The sequence below is a fragment of the Marmota marmota genome, unplaced genomic scaffold (genome assembly GCF_001458135.2).
Source record: "Marmota marmota marmota unplaced genomic scaffold, marMar, whole genome shotgun sequence".
Lineage (NCBI taxonomy): Eukaryota > Metazoa > Chordata > Mammalia > Rodentia > Sciuridae > Marmota > Marmota marmota.
Window position 1 is genome coordinate 20,958,423 of NW_025999990.1, and position 19,699 is coordinate 20,978,121.

The 19,699-nt window shown below is 50.4% G+C and overlaps 1 protein-coding gene across 1 annotated transcript in view; it reads right to left on the reverse strand.

Moving 5' to 3' along the window:
• Positions 1 to 7,033, reverse strand: part of Rnf165 (ring finger protein 165) — a 40,416-nt gene extending 33,383 nt beyond the window's left edge. The window contains exon 1 of the mRNA XM_048806586.1: positions 6,942 to 7,033. Coding sequence (XP_048662543.1) covers positions 6,942 to 7,033 — 92 coding nt within the window. The remainder of the gene's footprint in view (positions 1 to 6,941) is intronic.
• Between the last annotated feature and the right edge of the window lie 12,666 nt (positions 7,034 to 19,699).

Here is a 19,699-nt window from a genome sequence, read left to right on the forward strand (position 1 = left end):
CGCGCTCCTCTCCCTTCTTCACGGCACACATGTGCAGAAGAGGGTGACAGATCAAATCCCTGCTGTCGGAGAGGATGAGCTTGCAAGACTTTCTGTCTGTTCAGAGAGAACGGAAAACATGGAGAAGCTGAAGAAAGTGGCAAGGCAGGACGAGATAAACCACACCTAACCCCACCCAGGTTCTGCCCCAGCAGCCTGAGGAGCACAGCCAGACACCTGCTCTTTCTGGGTCTCAGACTCTCCTGCCACATCATTGCATTTGATTCAGAACCTGAAGTATTCATTCACCAAAGATTGATGGTTTGCCTACTGTGTGCCAGCTATTGTCCCAGGGGCATGGAGGTAGCCTTGAATAAAAGAGTCAAAACCCCTGGCCCCTGTGGAGCTGTGGTCCAGTTCTGCACTGCACAGCGTGCAAAATGAGCAAGTGTGAAATGTAGCGGGTCCAAACTGATGAGCAGACTTCAAAGACTTAGTACAAAATATGTTAAATCAAAAACTTAAAATTAATTGCATGTTGAAATTAAAATATTTGTAATAATGTATATTGTAAAATAAATTTCACCTGCTTCTTTTTGCTTTTTAAAATGTAGGCTGTTAGAAAATTTTTAATTACATGTGTCTTACATAGTACTTCTAGCGTATTATGCTAATATAGACAATAAGTAGATATATAAGAACACATGTCATTTATTGATGATGGTGAGAGAAAATGGAAGTGGAGAAGGATGAGGTGGGGAGGTGATTCCATTTTAAATAATATGGCCAGGAGAACTTTCACTGAGAAGGTGACTTTTGCATAAAAAGCTAAAGGAGGTAGCTTTTATGAACTGCAAATGCAAAAGCCCTGTGGTGAGAGGAAGCCTGGCATTTTGAGAAACCCTAATGGGTTTGTGTGATAGGAGGTTAGTGAGATGGATCTTGGTGAGGGGGAGACAGATCATGCAAGATCTTGCTGGTCATCATAGGTGTTGACTGTTACTTTGAGTAAGAAAAGGAGCAGAAAACTGATAGGTTTGACTCTCTTGTTGTTGTGTTTAGAATAGGCTGCAGAGGACAAAGGAAAGAAAGTACAACCAGGAAAGGGAGGAAGGTTTCTTAGGGCGTTAAGGCTGAGGGAAGGGAAAGGAATGGTTATATGCAAAATATATTTCATTTCAAGGATCACGGTGACCAAATTTGCTCGTGGTTTGGATAGGGAACATGAGAGAGGACAAGATCTCGATCTTTTATCCTGAGCAACTACAAGAAGGGTGTAGTTGATAGTTTGCAAAATTGAGCACCCCCAAAGCGCTCATCCACCACAGCTCCTCCCACCAAGAGGCGGAGTCTAGGTCCCTACCTCTGGAATCTGGGCTTGGCCATGTGACTGACTTTGGCCAATAAAATGTAACAGAAGTGACATCATGCCAGTTCTGAGCCTAGGCCTCCAGAGACTTCGAAGTTCCCATTCTCTTCCCCCAGTGCCCATTCTCTCTCCCAGTCCCCTGCAGCCATAAGCACAAGCCCGGGCTAACCTGCTGGAGGATGAGAGGCCATGAGAAGCAGAGAGGGACTATCTCAGCTTCCTGAGCAGCTGACCACAGAAACACAGTGAACCTAGATGACACCAAAAGGGCATCCCAGCTAAACCTAACTCAACTGACCACCCACAGAACTGTGAGCTGGGGTAAATGGTGGTGGTTTCAGGGCCAGGTTTTGGAGTAGTAGTGGTATAGAAAAATCTAGCTGTTACAGATGGCACTGTTTGCTGTTCAGTGCGGTGGAGACTCAATTTTGAGTTATGCTCTGATTGATTTGCCTGTGAGTGTAAATGCTTAGAGAAAGAACCTCTTTTCTTTCCCAGTGACACCCAGTGCACCCTCAGAATGTGGCTGGATAGAATCTGGGTGCTCAGTAACTGCTAGATGGACAGATAGTGGGTGGATGGATAGATTAAGTGGATGGTTTATTAATCGCCATCCAATTCACCAGCCAGGTCCCTGTGTCGCCCTCTCCTGACAAAGCCAGAAGAGCTTTAACTGCCCCCTCCCCCCCACCCACTGTCCCTTAAGAGTTTGCAGGTGCGTGAACCTTGATTTCCTAGAGCTTTCACCAGCGATAGCAACAGAGAATGGAAACCCACAGACCTGCATATTTCCTTGAAAACGTGAAGCCGTGATTTTTAGCTTGGATTTTGACCTCCCACACCCAGCCTTTTCCCAGATGTGCTGGCAGACAGACAAATCAATTGTTTTGAGTTGTTCTTCCTCTCCACCCCCATGACATGTTAATGAGCAGTGAAGACGCCAGCCGCAGAGTCAGCAAGGCTGAGGACCGGCCCCAGCGCGGGCAGCCAGCTGGTGCAGCGCTGGCTGTCCTAACCCTGCCATCCCGAGCTGGCTTCCGTTTCCCCTGTTTCCGGCTTCCCTGCCCAGCTGTCCCCTGATCCTGGTGCGCTGGCTTCCTTGTGAGCTCTGCTTTGGTCCCTCTGTCATGGCCCCAGTAATGGCAGTGGACCACTTCACCTCTCATAGAGCTTTCCCCAAGGTCTGCCCCAAGACCACTCTGTGCAGTGAATTTTGAAGAATATCCCCAAATTAGAGATGGAGAAACTGAGGCCCAGAAGGTTAGAAAGACCTGCTCAATATCACATGGTCCAGGCTGGGGATTTGAAGCCTGTGTTTCTGGTTCCTGGCCTGTCCCTTCACTGTCAGCATCATCAAAATATGTTCTCAATAAAGGGACAAGTACATTGGAGAGGGGCCCCCGAGCCAGTCACCAGTGAGGCCATGGTCTGAGGTCTCACGTGGCGCTTCTTTCAAGGGCGTCTGTCAATCTCAGGCCAAGGTCATCAGGCACTAGGAGAGGCCCTCCCAGGCCCTGGTGACTGCTACCCACAAAGCGGATTTGGCTTCTGCTCCCTCACCTGCCCCATCTTCTGGGCTTTGGCTTCAGATGTCACCTGAAACTAGTGATATGCCCATGAGTTGAGAATAAAGGACTTGGGGTATAGATGAGACCTGGTCTCACACGTCCTCCTGCAGCCTTAGGTGTGGGATCCACGCTTCCCATGTGTGGTGCTACGAAGATGCCTCCCGAGCCTGTCTGGCCTCTCATTCAGCATTTCCCAGTGACGGTCCCCTACCTCCCCGCCGGGGCAAGGGAGGCTCTGAAGACCAGGATTCCACTTGCTGTGTTTGCCCTGCTGGGGTCTGAGAGCTGGATGTGTTTGTGCGCACATGCGTGACCTGTGTGAGTGTGCATATTGTGTAGTATATGTACATGCATGTGTGATAATGTAGTGCGTGTGTGTAGGTGTGAATGTATACGTTTGCCAGTATATGTGTGTGTGTATGTGTGTGTGTATGTGTGGGTGTATGTGTGTGTGTGTGTGTGTGCATCAACATCAAGGGCAGCTGTGGTCTTGAGTATCCACCTGCCCCATGGCCTGCTGGGATTAGTCAGGCCTTCCTGTTGGCAGTGCCCACAGGACCCTGGTTTGCCAGGCCAATTATTATTTTTCTATTAAATAACTGTTGTCTGCCAACATAATAGAGCAGGAGGAAAGGATTTTTCCTGAAAGACACCATGGAAGGGATCTGCTTGGAAAGTCAGGCAAGTGACATTTTCAGGTCCAGCCTTACATACTGTGTGACCTTAGGTAAATATATCTTGGACTCTCTGAACCTCAGCTTCCAGATGTGCAAAGTACACATAAGAATGCTGCCTCCCGGACTGACATGGATTGGATGAGATGTGATGGGGAGACAGTAAAGTGCTTTGACTATCATAGAGACTCACACCAATGAGACCTGGTGTCACAGATACTGCCACAAACAAATACAGGAACCAGAGAATGCTGCACTAGCTTGGATTAAGTTGTGGTTTAGGTCACAGTGTGTATACAGCAAAATTAATATGCAGATGATTCTAGAAGAATCCATGAGGCATGACCACAGAGCTTCCTCATGAGGAGAGAAGCTGGGCATCTGGGCTGCCTATCCTGTCCATCCATCATCCACCTGCCCTTCTGTCATCTCCTATCTGTCCATCCCTATCTATCATCATCTATTTATAAATCCTTTTGTGCTATATGAATTTTGTATCACATGTGTCTAGGATGTTTTTAAAATACACCAAGTATTTTTAAAGTAAAATAATTTTCAAAGAGAAAGCTCAGCAGAATGGGGAACATGGTCTCCTCCACCACCCCCACCAGCCCTGGGTGCCCAGGGCTCCCACAGCCCCCTCCACGCCTCTCCTGAACTGCAGCTCTCCTCCCCCAGGTAAGAGAAAAGTGAACTGAGACTAAAGGAAAGCACACCACACTGTCACATGTCCCAGGTCACAGGGCCAACAATATAGAGTGAGTGGCTCTGGGATCTGCAGTAAAGGTCTCAGGACAGCAGTGCCAGGGAGTGTCCGACCCCACTAGGAACTGATGGGAAACTGAAGGAGGGCCACCACCACACATGAGTATGGGCTCAGCATATGTGACAGTGCAGAGGAGGCTGGGAAAGGTCTTCCCAGGGCCCCAAGGAGGTCACCACATGGTTCAGGTAGGGCTGGGCTTATGTGACACTCTTTATAAAACTTGAGATTTAGTCCCCTTGCCATGGGTCAGGGCAGCCTGGCTTACTCTAATTCCCCTTGAGAGAAAGAAGAGGTCCTGGAAGGGTCCCCATCTTGCAATGTTTGAACCAAATAATTCTGAAAACTGAGTTAAGTTCTGTCACCCAAAGTAACAAACTTGAACAGAGTCCGGTCCGTTCATTGAGCAGGAGCATGGAACACCTGCCATTTCTGAGATGGGCTGAGTCATGTGAGGTCAAAGCACCCCTCATTCTCTACGTCCAAAAGCCTCAGACCTCTGGAGGGTCTTGCTCAGGGAGTGGGGGACCTGCCAGTGAGCTTGGCCAAGGGCTCCCTGTGGGACCTCTGTGTCCTCTGTAACAGAATGCAGTGGCACCTGGCTGCAGGTGCACTGTCTGGATCATGGAATGCTGTCACTCTATGCTGGCTCTGAATGGCACCTCCACATTCTTGACAGCTCCTGCGTGAGGTGGTCGGTCTTTCTCCAAGAGTGGGAAGAGGTGGGCGAGTCAGGACCACTTAGAATGGCACTTCCTGTCTGCCCTGCATCCCCTGGGAGGGAGCGTCTCTGAGCTAGCTACTGGGGTGGGAGCTGGGGGAGAGGAAGAACTAATGAGGAGATGCAGACAAACGGAGCAGCTCGTCAGCAGCCTGACAGAACGTCAGCCTCTCTGGAGCCCTCTGTACCTCCCTGGGCAGCGTGCAAGATGGGTCTCAGCTCCCAGCAGGAAGTGTGACAGGAAGGTGGCTGCTCTCTGCTCTGTCTTCAGAGCTTGACAGGCAGCTGTGAGCTGCTACCAAGAGTCAAAGACAGCAGCAGGCAGGCAGGGACACATTTGCCTGCAGGCTTAGGGGTGAGCCTCTGGGGCTGCCAGGGGACCAAGAGACCAGGGCTGTGGGCTCGCCTCCAGCCAGTCTGGCAGCAAGCCCAAATCAGAATATGTCGCCTGACCCTGTGGCCCGGGGAGTCCACCCTTCCCCAAACCAGGGCATGTGGTCTTGACAGGATTCATGGGCAGCTGCCCAATTTGAGATCTGATTTTGAAAGATGGAGATGGGAGAACTTCCTCTTGGGCGGCGGGGGCTGTGTTTGATTCCCAGGACTCAGAGATGAGCTGGCCTCTCCCGCTGAGCCGAGCTCTGCACTTGGAGAGAGAGGGCGTTTAAAAATAGCCCCGCTTGACTTGAATACCTCTGCTCCCTGCCTGCTGCAAGTCAGATCCAATTACTCTGCTGACAAGAGGCTTTTAGCCCGGGAGCCTGGATCATGGATGCCACACCAGGGAGCCCAGCCCCCAGTGCCCCAACCCCTCCTACCCCTGCTAGGCTTCCAGGGGTCCAGAAGAAAGGGACCAAGGGCATGTAAAGATCTCCTGCCCATGGCCCAGCTCCGGGCTGTAATTCCAGCAGGTCCAATGCCTTGACCCAATCTGATTTCCTTCATCTGTCCCCTTGTGTTGGCATTAGGCAAACAGCCCCAAGTAATGACCCAGGCCTGAGATGCCACCACAAGAGCCTCACTCCTTTACAATGTGAAGCCTTTCTCAAGGTCCCCGCTAAGGTCAAGTGCCCCTCCTCTGGATGGATTCCTGATCATAGAAAGGGACACAAAGCTAGCACAATAGAATGTCATCTCCATGAGGCAGGACCTCAGCTGTCCAGCTCCCTGCTGGCACGTAGTAGGAGCTTACCAAATGTGTACTGAAAGGACACTACCCGTGGTAAAGAGGATGTGGCAGGAAAATACAAAGGGCTTCATGCAACACCCCCCTCGACTGTAAGGGTTAAAGACAGGCTGACTTGGAAGCACTTATCCTAGCCACCATGGTGACGTGCCATGTCTCATCAACAGAGGCCAAGTACAAGGCCCCTAGGAAATCTGCCTCTTTCCTTTCTGCAGCCAACGCCTCTGGACAGTAGCTATCATTCAGCAAACTCACCCAACCAAAGCCACTTGCTGGTGACCCTGTGAAACCAGCAAATGGCTAGAGCTGAAGCTCCCTCCTCCCACGGCTCACCCCACTTCTCCACGGATCTGTCCTCTCCTTTCTACCTGGGCTCTCTCCCTTCATTAAACCCTCAACATTATCAGATGCTCAGAGAACAGGAATTGTGAGAACTGTCATGGGGTGCCAGAGCCATCAGGCATGGATAACCCGCCCTGTTGTGACACTTACCACTTTCTGCTCTATGCTTTGTCACAAGAAGCCTTGTCTCAGCAGTGCCCTGGGGTGGAGGCAGGGTCTTCGTCACCTGCCATCCACGCACAGCCAGTGTCTGGCACATGCTAGTGCCCAGGAGACGTTAGATTCATGAAGGGGTGGGCTTCAAGTGCTACACCAGCAGGGCAGGGAGCCTGGGGTTACTTGTTGACCACTTTCATGAGCCTGGGAAACTTGGGGACTGATGCACCAACCACGTCAATGACAAGAGCAGGAGAGACAAGGTACTCCTCCATTTGCGGATCTCTTTACACTTTCTTGTAACAAATGTCCACTTGTTTGCTGGTCATTGTAGTTTATGCTCCACTTTCTCTACATCCAGGAATGATCATTAGTGTCAGATTTGAGTGTTTGAGGGCATGGCTTCAGGTCACAACCAAGATCTAGGCCCTGCCAGTGCCTTCCTGGGTGAAATTACCACCAGGTCTCAGGAGCCTCACATCAGGTCAAAGCAGGTGTCCTTTAGCTGAAGTCCCTAGAAGAACCCTGCATGGCCAGTCTGCTCCTCGGTCTCACTGTTGAGGGGTCCTGTCCTTTACCATTGCACACATAGGTGGATGGCCTCCTCCACCGTCTCCTCCTCCTCCCCTGCCTGTGGGAAGCCATGTGTGTGTGCATAGAAGCTAGATGACAGTTGCAGGCACTAGTAAGACACTGATCACCCGGACCTTGATCTCTCTCTCTCTCTCTCCCTCCCTCTGTCTCTCCCTGGGGGCAGCTGGAGAGCAGAATCGCAAGGTTAGAGGCATAACAGAAGTCTGGTACAAGCAGAGGAGCAGGCAGCCAGGTCAGGCTGTTTTTGTAACCAGAAACAGGGGCCAAAGCAGGGCCCTAAAGTCGTGTAACCTCAGAGGTAAGATGCACTAGAGCCGCTGTCTCCACGACGGACCACCAACCACTCTTCACCACAAAGGAGAGCAGTGGGGCCCGCAGCTTCACGGGAGGATCATAACTTGGTGTAAGTTCTACAGAGGGTGATTTGGCAATGGCACAGAAGTCACCCAAGCACAGCCCTTGCTGACCAGCGACTTCACCATGTATCCTAAAAACAAATTCATACAACACCATGAAGATACGTGTAAAGAATGTGCACCAAGGCTGCTTAAGTGCAAAAAACAACTGGAAACAACCAAATGTCCGCTGACGTGAGAATGTGCATTCAGGGGCTACTGTGTGGTCACGAGAAGTAATGGCCATGACCTCCAGGATGCTTTGAAGTGAAGAAAGCAAGGGACTTGGAGGGCCCTTCAAGAGCCTCTTACTCTGAATGCCCAGGTTATAAATAAAGACTGCTTCAGACAGAATGAGGAACGAGCAGCAGTAAACCAACCCTCAGCTGCCCAGAGCAAGTTCAGCCCTAGGCCAGGGCTGCCTGATTCCTGGTACAGAGGTCCCTCTGTGGAACCAGTGTCCACCTTGCTCAGAAGTGGCCAAGGGTCCACAGCCTCTTAGCCTCCACCTCCCTAGGGCTGGCAACCCCAAGTCACCCTTTACCTACAGATGTGACAAACCTCAATGGAGCCTCTGATCCCCTGCCTTCTGTCTTTCTCAGAAGATCATGTCTATCAAAAAGAACTTATTCATTCACGATCACGGTGTCTGCTCCTCAGGACAGCATACTGTCCTGGTCATGGGTGCCCACATCAGGGCTCCCCTTTATCCTCCTTAATCCTTAAGTAGAAAACATACCCACATACTATCCTTTCTTTTTTCTTTCTTTTTTTTCCCCCCATGCTGGTGATAGAACCCCGGCATCTATGAGCCACACCAGCTCCTGACCAGTCTTTCTTTTGTGCATCAATGTTCTCTTCCTCAGTCTTAAGGCTTTAGTCACACAACAATGGCTGACGCGTATATTGCTCACAGTGACGCCAGGCACCATCTTGTTCTTCATATATATTAATTCGCTTAATCCTTAGAACTCTGTGGTATTGCTATTGTTATTGTCCCTGCTTAATCAACAAGGAGACCGAGGCACAGAGAGGCCAAGGAACTTGGCAGGAACAGAGTCTCAGAAGAAAATGCCCTGTGTGTATCTAGGCAGTGAATAGCGAGCTAAGACTTGGAGCAAAACCCACAATTTGCAGAAAAGCCTGTGAAGTGACTCATGACACAGATAAACAGCACTGGCAAACCTTCACGTTCATCTCAGACTATCAGACTATCACGCTCTTTTGACATCAGCTCATTCACAGCCATCTGTTCCAAGATGAGACCACAGACAAACTGAATGCAACAGTAATTTTACTCATGCTAGAATGTTCTCAGAGAAATTTCTGGTTGGTCCAGCAATTCCTACCATCTACAAACTCTGACGAAGACATGTAGAACTCCAGCCCTCAGACTCTGTTTTGTTACCAGGGATTGAACCCAGGAGTGCTTAACCATTGAGCCACATCCCCAGCACTTTTTATATTTTATTTAGAGATGGGGGTCTAGCTGAGTTGCTTAGGGCCTTGCTGAGGCTGGCTTTGAACTCACGATCCTGTTGCCTCAGCCTCCTGAGTCACTGGGATTACAGGCATGCACCACTGAGCCCAGCTAGCCCCCAAACTCTGTAAGTTCCTCTCCTTGAACATCCCCTTTGAGCTGCCCCACAGGTTCCCCCGATGTGTGGTCTCCCTCAGAGCAAAGCCTAATACCTCACTCTGGCTACTCCCAACAACCTCAGTCCATGGCCCGTATCAGACAGTTCTGGAATGTGAGTCTCAGAAGTCCGGCTCTGTGCTGAGCGTGTGCCCTCTCTGGACTCTCTACTGCTTCCACACTGTCATCACGGGTGCTGCACCAAGCTGGCACCACGCAGATGAGCCTGAGGCCTGCTCGGGCTCTGGGTGGGCAGCGGGTGGGGCCAGGAGATGGCAAGCAAGCTCTGCCGCTAGGCAACGCCCTCACCGTCTTGGTGTTTCTGAAAGCAGACTTAGGACACCTCTTGCTCACACTCCCTGAATGGCAGCCTCAGTCACAGCTGACTAAGGTCACACCTGTAGCCAACCTGCCAAACTGAGTGACTTCCCAGCTCCACATGTCCTGGAGCTTTCCCACCTCCAAATGTCTCTCTAGCCTCTTTCCCTGGTCAGAAGTGTCCTCCTTCCCCCATCCATCTGGCCCAAACTGACTCAGCCTTCAAAGCTCAGCCACATGCCCCCTCCCCAGGAGGGCTTCCCTGACACCTCACCGGATCTTTGCCACCCGAATTCCTGCAGACACTGTCAATCTCTGCACTACTAGAAAGTCCAGGGCCCCAGGCAGCCTTGTGACACTAGTAATGATGTAGCATCTGTGGTTTTACCCAACTCTATGGACAGGTGGATCTTGTCACCCCAACTGGAATAGAAGCTCCTCACAAGCAGAGTTACCTGATATGCCCCAAGGCTTCCAGCCCTGTGCCAGCCCCAGCAGTCCTTCCCTGCTCTCAGTTTTTAGAACCCAGCTATGAATAACAGCTGTGACTCATTTTTTTTCCCATGCAGGCCATTTGCTGGACTCTCGGGTCTGAAAATGTCCTCTGCATGATTAGCCTCCAACTCCAAAAAACAAAACCAAAAAACCACTCATCTACTGAAGACCTCATCTGTCCAAACCTGGAAGGAAGAGTGCTACCAGGCGGGCACGGTCCTGCTGGGCGACAGGATTATGAGCTGTATTTTTTCAAACTTCTTGTTCCAGGGTTTTATAATGGGGGCAGAAATAAAGCCATAGAATAACAATATTAAAAACAGCATGTCCCAGAGACAGAGAGGGCATCTGAGCAAAGAAGACTGGGCCAGTCCACGCCAGCCAGTGGCAGCCATGCTGGGTGGGAGGTCAGAGACTCCTGAGGAGTAGGAAATGCAGTTTCTGCCAAAGATTGTGGGTTGCAAAGTGGACTGTCAGGCCAGAGCTGGTCCCTGACTCTGTGGGATGAAGACTGCAGTGACCTGGAGAGGGAGGCAGGAGCCAGGGCTGCTAATCCCAGGGTTTTCGATTGATCTCAAACACTAGAATTCGAGGCAAATGAAAGGAAACCCACCTCGGTGTGGCAGGGTGCAATTTGTAGGACTCATTCCTCCTGTCCCCCACCCCCAAGAGGTGGCAAAGGCAAGGACAAAAGTCAAGTTCAAGAAGGTTTTAGATAACTCTTAAGTAAAAGCTTCATAAATAGTCTTTCTTAAAGGGAAACTAGGTTGTTTGGGGACATGAAAAGATCACCCATTGCCTACCCTATCTTTGCGTGTCTCCATCAGGGTTTGGATTCTGGGATGGAAGGGACAGAGCCTGGAGCTGCCTGTCTACTCCCAGTCACCAGTTCCTTGTGGGACAGTGGGGAACAGAAGGAGCCCGACAGTCCAATACCTGGCTGCTATAGGTCTTGTGCCCAACCCTCAAAACTTGGACCCACATCCAATCCCTCTTGGGATCCATCTTCCCAGCTGGGGCACCCTGATGGCTCCTGCCCCAGACAGAGGGATCTGGTATTCCAGTCCCCAGCCTGCCACCCCTTGGCAGGGAAACTCCGGGAAAGTCAGGCCCTCTCTGAGCCTCAGTCTTGTCATCTGCACAATGAGCCAATGAGAGGCTCTCTGGGGACCGCTGTAGTTTGACATCTGTCCCCTCTAAGGCCATCAGTCTCATGGTTCCTAAAGGCCCAGAATAGAGACCAGAAGGGCTTCAAGCCCTTCAGAGTGTCCATGAGAGTTGGCCTGCCCCAGCCAGCACCTCAGGGTCAATGGCAGTGAGGGATGAGCCCCGCCCCTCTGTAGGCCACCTGGCTGAGCTGTGCTGTGGCTTCCAGGCATTGTTCCCCTGAAAAGGACCACTCTTGGGGAGGCTGAGAACAGCTGGTTTTATGCAGCAAGAGCTGAATAGGACTGGGCCTGTGTGAACAGTAAGGATGCACATGTGTGAGGCATGTGCGTGTGAGTGGGTGAGTGAGTGTATGAATGTGCACAAGTTCAGGAGAGCAAGGATGCAGGTGTGTGTGGATGTGTGCACATGAGGGTGCTTGGGAGTGAATGCAAGTGTGCACAAGGACAGCATGGTGTGAGCATCATGTGCACATGTATACAGGGGAGTGTTATGTGAGTGTGTAAAGTTGTGCACACATGTATAGCTATGATGTGTGTGGGGGAGTGAGCATGAGGATGTGTAAAGTTGTGCACATGTGTGTGGATATGTATGTAGGTGGGCATGGGGGAGCAGTTGGCATAAGTGTGGATGCCTGTGTCAGGATACACAAGAGTGTACATGCCACACAGAATCTGTCTGGATGGGAGGCAGGGAATGTAGGTCCTACAGGAACAAGTGCTCTGGGTTCTGCTACCTAACCATCATGGTAGGAGTCCTCAAAGCTCTCCCATCTCCAGACCCCTGCCTGGGTATCCCACATAGACATCCTACTTGACTCACCCAGAGCAAATTCCTTTCCCCTCCCACCTTCTCGTCTGACCCCTTGGGGTGTTCGAAGCTCACATGGATCCAGTAACCATCCATCCCCTCCTGCAACCATCAGCATGGCGCCAACCACTCCACCCTCCTGCTGGTCTTGCTTTCAAACAGCTGACACGCTGCAGCCAGGCCCTGTCAGTTGGCCACAGTCACCTCCTGCAGGCCCTGCTATTTCCAAGAAGCCCTCAGAGTCGAAAGAGTCACTGAGGACCCCTGAGCTAAAACTTCTCTCCAGGAAACTCAACAAATCACCGGACCTCCCCGTGTTCCAGAGGGCAACGCCCCCACTCCGCCACACAGTGTACAACAGATGTGCTAAAAAATAATAAGGTGTCACTTTAGGAACCAGGCTCTACGTAAAAGAAATTATATAATGAGCCTTATCCAAAAATGGGGGCAGGGTTGCCACATCAAACTTGCTAGAGTTAAGCTCGGCTCTTGGTACAGTGGAAAGACAGGCAGCTTTGGAGCCAATATGTGAATCTGCATCCAATATACAGCCACACCAGCTGGGTGACATTGAGCATTTCACCTAATTTCTTCAACTTCTTCAGCCTCAGTCTCTCCAACTCTAAAATGGGACTCATGATCCCTACTCACTGTGTTCTGTGAGAGTGATATGAGACACTGAATTCTGAATACATTGCATGTCTGACACAAAATCAGTGTTTTACACCTTTAGTGTGTTTCTGTCACCCTTCTCCCTGTCCTTGATCTACAGCCATCAAAATTACTTAGTAACTTGGACTGGGTTGGGGCTCAGTGGTTGCACACTTGTCTGGCATGTGTGAGACACTGGGTTTGATTCTCAGTACCACATATAAATAAATAAATAATACAGGTCTATCAACAACTAAAAAAATATTTTAAAAAATTACTTAGTAACTCGTTAGATTAAGTTAAAAGGAGTGAGAGAGCCCTCGGTTCACTGGCCGTATCACATCTTCCCACAACATTAAATCACAATGCAGCTGTGGGAAGAACTTGCAGACGTGACCCCAGAACCACTGAGGAGTTTTGAGGAATTGAGATCCACGGTGGAGGCGTTGCAGATCATAAATCATGTTTACATTTTCCTACAGGGAAAAAAGATGAATTCTAGAACTTTCCATGAGAATATAAAACACCCTGACAAATTTGTAACAAAGTTTAAAATGGTTTATGATCACTTGAAAAGGGGAGGAGAAGAAGTGGGCACACATAATCAGGAGGGGCCCTGTGTCACTCTTTGTGACAGAGTCAGCTGGGCTGGTGGATGAAGACCACTAGAGTGTGACAGATCCAGTGGTCCCCAGGCATCTGGTATGTTGCAGAAGGAAACGTCCAATAGCTATTCATTGAAAAGGACAAATCAGAAAATTGAAGAAGACAGTTATGAAGTGCTTGTGGACAGAAATGAGATATGTAGTCTGGGCAATAGATACTACACTTAGGTCAGGTGGCCCCATGAATGCGGGTTGATGTCAACCTAGAGGGAGGGAGGGGAGGTGGGAACTAGAGCCATGGGACATGGCTTGACAAGGCTAACACAATCCTAACATCACAGATGAAACTCCTAGCGTGGAGGCCAGAGGAGGGGCTATGTACACCCCAGAAATACAGGAAGTTTTGGAACACTAGAGACACTGAGACCTGTCTTCAAATACCAGCAGGGCTGCCCCTTGGCAAAGGGAACATGTCTACACAGCTTGAGAGGGTGAGTTGAGGATTGCCCACTAGCCAACAAAAACACTGGGAGTCTAGTTATATTGGAATTTTACATAAACAACAATATTTTTAGTATAAGTATATCCCTTGTGATAGTTGGGATATACTTGTACCAAAAAAATCATTTGTTGTTTATATGAATTAACAGGGTATCTTATGTTTTATCTGGCAGATGTGCCTTTCTGCCCTGTTTGGGGACCACAGAGGAGACACTCAGCTCCTCAGCTGTCAGGTGCCATGACTCCAGGAAGCTCCCTGGAGAGGCTTAGACCACTTGGGGCTGACTCAAGGGTTTGCATATATTCACTTAACAGTGTTCCTGGAGGGCTTCAGTGGGTTCTAGGGGGCTCAGTGGAGGGACCCCAAGATGGAATGAGCCTCAGCTCTGTTCTTGTGTCCTCTGACCTGGACATGATCCAGGCACAGCCAGGCCCTGAGGAGCAGAGTGACCATGGGCAAGCCACTGCCTCTCTGGAAGAGGATGAAGCATTGGCTGAGGTTCTTTTGTGCCCTCATGTTCTTGGATCCATGATAAAACTTAACTACAAAGAATCCTTATTCTTAATTGATGGACATTGAGAGACCTGAAAAATTCCACAAGAAGAAAAAAATCTTGACAGCAGCAATAGGAGAAGTTAGGGTGGGGTGACACATTCATGAGCCCTCTGCATGGGCTGGAATCAACTCTGCTGACTCATCGAGGTTGGGATGACCATTCCAAGGTCATCTTGGACTCTGGTGGTCCTCTCCCCAAGAAGAGGGACAGAGGCCAGACACCCTTGACACGGTTAATGTTTGTTTCATCACCTCCCCCTTCTCCTCCATTCTTGTCTGAGTGCCTGGGACACTCTGCTAATGGCCATCAGAGTGGGCCCTTTCCAGGAAGCTGCAGGCTTTGCCCAGTTCAAGGACACACATTCCCAGGACATATGCAGTCACAGTCTCCTGGGGGCACATTTGATGGGGGAAGGATCAGGGCATCTTGCACCCTGGCACCCCAAGACACGCACAGCCATGCACACCCTGGCCCTTTCAGCTGAGCTGCCCATGAGCACAGCCCTGGTATCAAGAGTCCATTCCCTCATCCCAGTTCCACCTCTCCCTGTCACCCTGAGCTGTTCCTTGGAAGGCTTGTCTTGTTTCCACTGCAAACAATGGAAACCACTGGGACAACTCATAGGATAGCAGAGAGTTCAGAGGAACACCCTACAGTTGAAGATATCTTGTCCATCATAAAACATGCCATAGTTCCTCATGACCTCCTGGGGACTTTGCTAACTGCAGATTCCTGGGTCTAGTGGCAAACTCATTGCTTATCGATCTCTGGACGTCATTCCCATGAGCTTTAACAGGTGCTCCTGGGGTTCTTTGGCACAGTGAACTTCAAGCCACTGTCCTACATATGTGTCCTAGATAGTGACTACATGTTGGTGATATGTCTCCTTAGCAATTAGAAGACAAAGGACAGAAGCCAGTGGGATGAAGCCCTGAGCGACAGAGGGAAGAGCCTTGGTATTTAGGATGTCTGGCCTCTCCTGTCATCAGTGCCAGATCCCCGGATGTCAGCCCATTAAGGCCACCAGTCTCCACCCCCCTCTCCCTCAAACCCTCCCGGCCTCCTCGCCTCTGTGTGCCCCAGCCCTCAAGTCCCAGCCACACATTCCATGCTTCATGGGACATGGCCCAGCACTTCTGTGTAGTGGTCTCACTATGTCAGGCTCATGTCCCTACCTGCAGGCACCTGAGGGCAGAGAGGTGGGTTTCTCTTGGTGGACCATCCACAGTTTCTGACAGGGTCAGAATATCTGCTCCTCCCACCTGTTTCCTTCCTTCCACCGGACCCTGCCACCTCACCATGACATCACACACACCCAAACACACACACACACACACTCTCCCACCTCACCACACACACACACACACACACACACACTCCCACCTCACCATGACCACATGCACACACACTCTCTCTACCTCTCTCTTCTCTAGCTCTGCTTTGTCACCAAGTGAGAAGCCACACACACTGGTCTGGTATGTCCTGCTCTGGAGGATTCCCACATTACTGCCCACACCAATCCCCCACTCCCGACCCCAGGAAAGGCTGAAGTGGGGTGAGAGACAGGAATGACATCTAGTGAAGGCCCCTCCTTGCCTCCTCCTGGAAGCTGCAGGGCAGGAAGAGCAGACGTCTCCAGCATGGTCCTCCAGGCCCGGCCCAAGGGAAGCGAGCCTCATTGACTCCTGGCAGAAGACAGCTTCCTGTTTCTAAGAATCCAGGCTTTGAGAGGCTTGGGTGCCCAGCTGCCCTTACACAGACAGTATTGTGGTGAATCTCAGCCGGCTCATATTTCCCCTGCAGAGCCCTCAAGCTTTCAAAGAAAAAGGGCGCCAGCAGGCTGCTTCAGATACCCGCTGGATTTGGCTGGTCTGAGCCAGTTGGAAAATCAGCAGAAAATCCACCCAAGTCACATCATGCCAAGATCTTGGGAAGTTTTCAGAGACTTGGGCCTCTGCCACACCCTCCTTGGATGGCTCAGGCTGTCCCTGTCTGGGTGTGGGGTGCAAAGCCAGTACTACCAAAACAGTCCCAACCCCTTCTTCATAGTCCCCTATTGACCACGCCGATAATTGGTTCCTGGCCCTGAAATCCAGGCTGAGAACTGAACAAGTCCTTCACCCCTCTTGGATTAAACATCATTGAGCTCAACAGATGGCAGGCACTTGACAAAGACCACTGAAATCCATTACGTTGAAGTGGTTGATATGAGCAAAGTGAGTTGGGTTCACATTTAGTCACTATTAGCTTAGGTTTTACTATGTGCCAGGAACCTGCTAGGTCTTAGGACTTGGATGGGGGAAAGTATGGGAAGGACATAGTCTATACCTTCATGAAGCCCGTGTCCTGATTGGTAACAGGAGACTTGCATCCAGACAGCTGGAATTTCTCTTCAGTTGCCTGCACCTGCTAATATTCCCCTTTCTTCTCTCAATGATGGGCCCTGATGGCCAAGCCAGAAGGCAAATGAGAACTATGAGAAAAACACAAAATGGCTTCAGTGATGCCCTCTCTGTCTCCCCCTTCTTTTCAATGTGACCAGAATCTCTTCCAGTCAAGATATAGAGTCTATTCTCCACCCTGCAATTCCGCTGGCTTTGGACTTGCTTTGGCCAGTAGAATAATGCAGAGGGGACTACTATAGTTCTGAGCCTAGGCCTCAGAGTACCTGCCACATTCCTCTCTCTCTCTGTCTCAGATTCCTGCTTCTGCCATGTGAGCAAGGCTGAGCTAACCTGAAGGACCACATGTGGCCCCATGGAACAAAGCCATGTCAACCCAATTGTCCCAGCCCAGGCCACAGACACAGAAGAGAGGCTAGGGAAGAGCAGCAAGCCATACAATGAATGAGCCCTGCTGAGCTGACATGGGGCCTGAAGAACTGATTCTTCTATGTAGAATGAGCAATTATAAGACTATGGTTCTTGGCCCCTGAGTGTTGGGTGGATTATTGGGAAGCATCATTGTGGAAACAGATACCAATACCAGCCCAAACCAGACCACCTACTGCAGACACCTCTGCCACTCGACTGCTTCTTCCAATCTCCATCTGGCCCCAGAAAGCCACTGGAGAAAGAGAATCCCTAACTTGGAACTCTCACCCTGAACACTGCCAATTAGCTCCTGTCTCCCAAATTCACTTAAGCACATTCTAGGTGCAGACCTGCTGAGATCCTCGGATCCTTGGAGTTTCAGAGAATGAACAAGATCTTATCCCCTGCAGCAGGAATCATGGTTAAAGTCACAGATGTGGAGGTGGACAGATTCAGGTTTGAGTCCTGGCTCTGCCATTCACCAACTGAGTGACTTAAATCACTCAGAAAAGTGACGATGTGGTTCAGCCCTGGCAAACGCATCTGTAAAGCAGGGATGATACTCAAGTTGATTCCTCAAAATGATTCCTCAAAAGGAATCAACAGTGAGAACTGGGTGTAATGATGTATGCTCAGTAATGATGTGTCCCCATTGGGAGTTGTCTTGTCCCCAGGGGACATTTGGCAGTATCCAGAGATGTTTTGGGTTTCTTGGGGCAGGAGTACAGCTGGTGTCTAGTGGGGAGAAGCCAAGATGCTGCTGAGCATACAATGTATGAGACAGTCCCCCAAAGAATTATCCAGTGCCAAAGTAAGAAACCTACCCTCTGGCTCTACCTCTGGCATACAGCAAGCAGCAGAGGAGATGGTCAGACAGTCCCCTGGAAATGTAGGGCTCAGGAGCTCCTGCTCCTTCCCAAGAGGCTCAGGAGGAAACACTAGTAGCAAACCTGGTGCTGAAAATAGCTCACTCACCTTCCGTCTTTCAATCCATCCACCCTCTAGCTCTGTAAAATGGGAGTCCAGCTGGTCTGGACTGATTTAGGTGTGAGCTTGAGTTCCACAAGTTCCTCCACGAGAGAAGTGAGGCTTTGCATGGAATTCATCGCAGGCTTGGAGCAAAGCCCCATGCACGAGAACATTCCCCATTTGTCAAATGCTCAGGTTCTTGAAGTTACCCTGTATCCTCCACCAGGACAACTATTCTCAAAAGAACTAGCCATAATAAAATACACTGGAACCTTCCTTTGTGAATGCAGAAAGACTTTGGCTCTTGCAGAAACACCCTAGGGGCCGTGGTTAGGAGTCACAGCTGCCCTTGCACAGTGGTGGGGACAAGGAGGGAAGTTCTGGATTTCCCGTTGTTGGAATTTGGGGTGGTGTGTATAAAGGTCTATTAACTATCAACCCCACCAGGGTCATTAGTTTTTATGCATATGCTTCAAACCAACTGAAACTGCTTTCTGTTTGATCAGTGGCTCAGAGTAACTCCCCCTCTGTGACCATAGTGCTTAGCTGAGAGCAAAATAAGAGTGAGGCCGACTGGCTGTGGGCAGTGGAGGGCGGAGAGATTCACCCATAGTGGCGGAAGCCCCCCAGGCTCACTTAAGTATCATGCAGCCGACCCTTTGGGAGGGAGAGAGAGAGGTATCACAGGAGTAAACCCAGCACAGTTGAATTTCAGAGACAGCTGGCAGGCTAGAAGGAGGACACTGTCCCAGCCTTGGGCAGGGGACATGATTGGTGAGACAGAGGCTGCACAATTACAGATTCCCAGGCTGGGGCCATGCTTGTCTTTGCCCAAGAAACATTACGCTGTCATGATGGAATCAGAGGATGCACTTTGTCTTGCTAAGGGAGAAGGTTCTAGAGGAAGGAAATCGTGAAAGTCTGGCTTGCAGCAGGATGTACATCCAGGAAGAGCAGGAAGCCAGCGGGAAGGTGGGCTCACCTATGGCAGGCTCTGTCTGCTTCCCATGGTCTGGGAGCTGCCCACTGGAACCTCCCCTGGAGCATCCTGGCCTCCATCAGGCAGTGAGTGCCCTTGTTCCTCCAAGTCTCATGGCAACGGGGATTCAGAAGAGTTAAAGGGCCCCATGGCTACTAAGAGGCAGAGGTAGGCTTTGAACCCCTCCAGCCAGACTACAGAGCCCAGCTACAGCACGCGAGCTCTTGTGACCTGGCTGTCTCCCTGCTGGCCCCAGCACAGCAGCCCAAACCTCTGAGTATTGGGACATGGCTTCCCAGAATGGAAGGTTTGAGACACCTGGAAGGTACACCAAGGTTTGGAGTGAGCAATACAGGTGCAAGACCTCACGCTTTGATAAGTCATACAGCGAGAGGACCAGCTCCAGCCCTGCCTGGACAGGAGGGGAGGGGCCCTGGCCCAGGCAGGGCTT